The sequence below is a fragment of the Oncorhynchus keta genome, chromosome 20, assembly GCF_023373465.1.
Source record: "Oncorhynchus keta strain PuntledgeMale-10-30-2019 chromosome 20, Oket_V2, whole genome shotgun sequence".
Classification (NCBI taxonomy): domain Eukaryota; kingdom Metazoa; phylum Chordata; class Actinopteri; order Salmoniformes; family Salmonidae; genus Oncorhynchus; species Oncorhynchus keta.
In genome coordinates, this window is record NC_068440.1 from 26,808,366 (window position 1) to 26,814,617 (window position 6,252).

At 42.2% G+C, this 6,252-nt stretch overlaps 1 protein-coding gene across 1 annotated transcript in view; it reads right to left on the reverse strand.

The window, feature by feature from the left end:
- LOC118371112 (collagen alpha-2(IX) chain-like) overlaps positions 1-5,339 on the reverse strand; it is a 27,202-nt gene extending 21,863 nt beyond the window's left edge. The window contains exons 1-2 of the mRNA XM_052472495.1: positions 4,950-5,339; positions 2,651-2,725 (exon numbers count right to left, since the gene is read on the reverse strand). Coding sequence (XP_052328455.1) covers positions 2,651-2,725; positions 4,950-5,021 — 147 coding nt within the window. The 5' untranslated portion in view covers positions 5,022-5,339. The remainder of the gene's footprint in view (positions 1-2,650; positions 2,726-4,949) is intronic.
- Positions 5,340-6,252: the final 913 nt, after the last annotated feature.

The following is a 6,252-nucleotide window of genomic DNA, read 5'->3' on the forward strand; positions in this document are numbered from 1 at the left end:
TAACTCTAACCTAACCCTAACCCTAACCTTTACATAACTCTAACCTAACCCTAACCTTTACATAACTCTAACCCTAACCCTAACCTTTACATAACCCTAACCTTACCCTAACCCTAACCCTAACCTTTACATAACTCTAACCCTAACCCTAACCTTTACATAACTCTAACTCTAACCCTAACCCTAACCTTTACATAACTCTAACCTAACCCTAACCCTAACCTTTCATAACCATAACCCTAACCCTAACCTTTACATAACCCTAACCCTAACCTTTACATAACTCTAACCTAACCCTAACCCTAACCTTTACATAACCCTAACCCTAACCCTAAGCTTTACATAACCCTAACCCTAACCTTTACATAACTCTAACCTAACCCTAACCCTAACCCTAACCTTTACATAACTCTAACCTAACCCTAACCCTAACCTTTACATAACTCTAACCTAACCCTAACCCTAACCTTTACATAACCCTAACCTAACCCTAACCCTAACCTTTACATAACCCTAACCCTAACCCTAACCTTTACATAACTCTAACCTAACCCTAACCCTAACCTTTACATAACCCTAACCCTAACCCTAACCTTTACATAACCTAACCCTAACCTAACCTTTACATAACTCTAACCTAACCCTAACCCTAACCTTTACATAACCCTAACCCTAACCTAAGCTTTACATAACCCTAACCCTAACCTTTACATAACTCTAACCTAACCCTTAACCTTTACATAACCCTAACCTTAACCCTAACCTTTACATAACCCTAACCCTAACCCTAACCTTTACATAACTCTAACCTAACCCTAACCTTGACCTTTACATAACCCTAACCCTAACCTTAACCTTTACATAACCCTAACCCTATTCCTAACCCTAACCTTTACATAACCCTAACCCTAACCTTTACATAACCTAACCTAACCCTAACCCTAACCTTTACATAACCTAACCTAACCCTAACCTTTACATAACTCTAACCCTAACCTTTACATAACCTAACCCTAACCTAACCTTTACATAACTCTAACCCTAACCTTTACATAACTCTAACCCTAACCCTAACCTTTACATAACTCTAACCCAACCCTTAACCTTTACATAACCCTAACCTAACCTTTACATAACCCTACCTAACCCTAACCCTAACCTTTACATAACCCTAACCTAACCTTTACATAACTCTAACCCTAACCTTTACATAACCCTAACCCTAACCTAACCTTTACATAACTCTAACCTAACCTTTACATAACCTAACCTAACCCTAACCTTTACATAACCCTAACCTAACCTTTACATAACCTAACCCTAACCTTTACATAACCCTAACCTAACCCTAACCCTAACCTTTACATAACTCTAACCTAACCCTAACCCTAACCTTTACATAACTCTAACCTAACCCTAACCCTAACCTTTACATAACCCTAACCCTAACCCTAACCTTTACATAACTCTAACCTAACCCTAAATGGTGTGCAATTTTTTTGTAAATGCCTTATAAATGGTTTATAATGGACCGTTAAAATAAAGTGTAACCCAACCTCAATATTGCTTTCAATTAGCCAGTGTTTCAGATCAGGAATAAGAAAGATCAGATAAGGAGAGGAAGCCACTTTAGACCACTGAGATGCATAGTATCTAGTAGTGACATCAACCTATTGCGTATACACCTATTCAGTTCCATACAGATCTGCAAGGGTCATTTTGTCACAGGTGGAGATGAGGGGGAAACTGCTTTTTTTTATATCCAGCCATGATTGACAGCTCATGTTTGCTCCGCCCTCAATGTGGAGTGAGGGAACTTTCCAATCATGATAGGACTGGATAGGTATATATGGCAGAAACTAGTTGGAGCTATTTCTGACACCTACCCTAGTCCACTCAGGTCTGCAAAGGAGAGTGAACAAGGGGAGATGGGATGGAACAAGCTTTTTGGAATGAAATGCAGCCGGCATCTACAGTTGGCCAGAATTGTGTTTCACAGCACTCTTATTACAGCCCACCCTTTGGTGACATCACATACCATAGCAGATAAATATCTGACCCCGGAGCCCTCAAAAGCTATTCCAAGTTCCAGCCCACAAGAGGATCCATGTTCACATCAAACATCAACCTGCCAGTCCATAGCCTTCCATTAGTTAGATAGGGAATGTCCAACTGACTGAGGGAATTGACATAATCCTAAAGCATTATCTTTAACAGTAGATCTACCTGGCTTTGGGGATGAAACGGCTCTTCAACTAATTGCATTGGATTAAAGCATGCCTAACTTTTAACATCACAATCGTTTTGGATCATACAGGCATCACCATTAGTTTCTTCCTTTGTCCACTCATGGTGTAATTCTGTATTCTCAACATGTTTTCAGAACATGGTTTTGTTTAGACTGAGAATACCTCAAAGGTATCACATCACTGCGATATGATCCCGAACCTTTCCCTCGGGAAGGAGGTAAAGCCCCCAACTCAAAGACGTCTCTCGCTGAGGGAAACAGAGCTCTTTTGTTCCGCTGTGTTTTCATTCCGTCTGCCCCCTGGTGGAGTAACCGCTGTACTACCTCAGAGCGCTCTATTGGGTACAATGCCCGTCTTTGTGACAACCTGTTGGCTCAGGGCGAAGCGGAGGTAATACTCACATCGATGCCGTCGGACCCGGGGGTGCCAGAGGGCCCAGGCAGGCCGGGATTGCCCTGAGGTCCTGGAGGACCGCTCTGGAAAAAATTGTAACAAAATGGAGCGTTTAGAAGTGTGCAGAGGTTTTGTAGATAATTACCTGGCCTTAGAATGTATCACTTTTTGGTATTCATCCAATTGGATACATATTATTTTCATACTATAAAGAACATGTGAGATAACTGTAATGCAGTAAAACATTTCACACTTTTTGGTATTGTGTTTGTCATTTTATTGGAGGCCTTTTGATAATGGAGACATGATTAGTTCTGATAATGGAGATATGACTAGTTTTGAACCAGATGCTTTTTGAACCAATGTTTGGATAGTCCTAATTGATAAATGAGGCACAGCAACGTCACATGAGACAATCACACATGATCAAATGAGAATTAATAGCTACAATTAAATGTTATATTTCATGTGAATACAATCCTAGAAACAAGACAAATGCATCATAAACTTGAAGTGAATGATCACCTAGAAACATCCCCCATACCCATCACATTTTGATAAAGCATGTAAGGCCAATACAAATCCAATACCACTGGTAGCCTACACTCTTCCAACCTAAAAGGGTTGTTCAGCCGTCCTCATAGGAGAACCCTTTGTGAACCCTATTTGGTTCCAGGTAGAACACCTTTTCGTTTCGAAGTAGAACCCTTTCCACAGAGGTTCTACAAGGAACCCAAAAGCGTTCTATTTGGAACTTAAAAGGGTTCTAGCTGGAGCCAAAAATGGTTCTCCCATGGGGACAGCCCGAAGAACCTTTTTGGAACCCTTTTTTCTAAGACTGTATTTGGAACAATGTAAGAAATGTAATCAAATTTATCCAGAGCTCATGAAAAGAAATATGACTGATGAATGAGGGTTTTTTTTTCATATAGAAATGTAAAAAATCTCACATCCTGTAATAAGTATATTGCTTCCAAAATGGGTGTAAAACAAAAATATTTGTCACCAAGTATCTAAGGTAGTAGGTAGGGGGAGGAAAGATGTTTACCAAAGCACTGCCCCCATCCCATCCCCTTCCTTTGGAAATGCAGTTCCTTGAATCGGTCTTATGCAGTCACAACACAGAATCCTCATACTGTGTGGAGATGTATTCCAGAATTGTGCCAATCATTTAGAAATAAGGATGGGAATTCAATACAATGGTCCTGTTTGTTCAGACAGATCCACTGGTAACTTTCTGTTGGATAGCACGTAGGTGTGATTTAGTGGAGGGCATCTGCAGGTCGGTCATTCTGTGTGTGTGTGTGTGTGTGTGTGTGTGTGTGTGTGTGTGTGTGTGTGTGTGTGTGTGTGTGTGTGTGTGTGTGTGTGTGTGTGTTTGAATAGGGGCTTCGCAGTAAAGACACATGAGAGTCTTGAATACACGGCCTGTGTGTGTGTGTGTGTGTGTGTGTGTGTGTGTGTGTGTGTGTGTGTGTGTGTGTGTGTGTGTGTGTGTGTGTGTGTGTGTGTGTGTGTGTGTGTGTGTGTGTGTGTGTGTTTGAATAGGGGGCTTCGCAGTAAAGACACATGAGAGTCTTGAATACACGGCCTGTGTGTGTGTGTGTGTGTGTGTGTGTGTGTGTGTGTGTGTGTGTGTGTGTGTGTGTGTGTGTGTGTGTGTGTGTGTGTGTGTGTGTGTGTGTGTGTGTGTGTGTGTGTGTGTGTGTGTGTGTGTGTGTGTGTGTGTGTGTGTGTGTGTGTGTGTGTGTGTGTGTGTGTGTGTGTGTGTGTGTCCAGCTGAATTCCAGTGTAAGTGCCGCTCTCCCTTGATGACTCTGTCCTGAATCTCCTTTTTGACAAACATTTGAAATGGTTTTGTCTCCCCTCCAACTGCTCTTCAGGAATAAAGGAGACATTTCAATTCTTCATCTGTATTCAGGTAGAAACGTCATCCACAGAATCAAGGCACATAGTCCATGGCAGGAAGATACACTATATATGTATGTACAATGCCACATCACACAACACACACAAATACACACACTACACAACTGATCTTCATGCAGCTCTAGACTCATCATTACAACAATGTTATGACTATGATGATACACTCGAGCCCTGAAACAAGATTGAGGTCATTCACTTTTCTGAAACAACCCAATCCCAAAATGTATTTTTCCAACCACAACTAGCCAGTGTGACAACAAAACCAAGCACAGTAGTCCCCATCTACCTTCACCACTAGTCCCTCTCTCCAAGGGGACTTCTATCCCACGATACCCCAGCCTGGGTACACCCCTAACCTCCCCTGTCCACTCCACTCACCACTTGGGCCAGAGCCAGGCACAGAGTCTGCAGGGCAACCCAGCTCTTCAACACAGCCGAGAGTCCAGTCATGATCCCTCTCTCCTCTCCCTCTCTCTCTCCTCAGCACTAAATCCTCTCTTCTCTTGCTTTCTCCCGCTCTCCCCTGTCTTCTCCTTCAAGCCGGGACAGAAACGTTAGGGAATCCAAAGGGGGATGGGGGCTATGTGCACAGCCCCGAAGATTCCACCCAGTAAAAGTGGTGTAGAGGAATGGTTGGATGGAGGGAGAGATGGAATGAGAGAGAGGTGTAACGCAGCCCTACAGCCTGCCCCAGTGAACACAGGAGCTCCTGAAAGCCCCTCACACACACACACATACATGGAGACACAAACACACACACACCAAGACACACACACACACACACTGAGAAACACTTGGACACACCGCTGCCTCATGAGTAATATATCCCCATAGACAGGTTCCCACAATCTCATTGGACAAACAATGCTACTGCTCATGAATATGCACACACACAGCCAGATTCCCACATGCTGATTGGACACAAATGCTATCTAGCTCCGCCCTGAGTAAGGGGAGTTCATAAGTGATTGAAACTTGAGTGGCATGCCCCAATCCTACAGTCAGTCGCCCCCTATCCCCTAGTTAGTTGTGTGGGTCTGACAAGATTGGATAGGTGTAAAGGCGTCTGCATGCATGCCATCCAAAACAGTTGCTGAATATATTATGATGACATTTTGTGACGTTCTACTTGAGTCATTTTCTATTAATGTATCTTTACTTTTACTCAAGTATGACAATTGGGTACTTTTTCCACCACTGCACAAATGTAACTCAAACATGTTGCGTTCTTTACACTGAGAAAGGGAATGCTTGACAAAGGCATTGTAATGATGACTCCAACTGTAATAGTTCCTGATTAAAAAATTAGACCGATAATCACATAAATGTCTTCTTAGTTCGTTGCAGATATGCTATCACTTCTTACAGTTGACCTCTAGGAGGCGGTATGGTTCATGTTTTTGCATCTCGGTCTTGTCTGCTCTCTCTTGTGATGAAATGCTGCTCTCTGCTGGTCATTTCTAGTTCTTGTGGTTCATATTCCAGAGTTGGCATTGAAGTTGCCAATGCATTCCTAAATGACAGTAGTGCCTATTGGGCCTATCCTGTTGATGTCTATAACCATGGTACACAATAATCGTATTTTAAACAAGCATGTTTTCTTTCCTTGCAAGAATACTTAGAATTTAAAAAAGGCATTGCATAATCTGACGTTAACAAGAATAGATTTTTAAAAACAAGG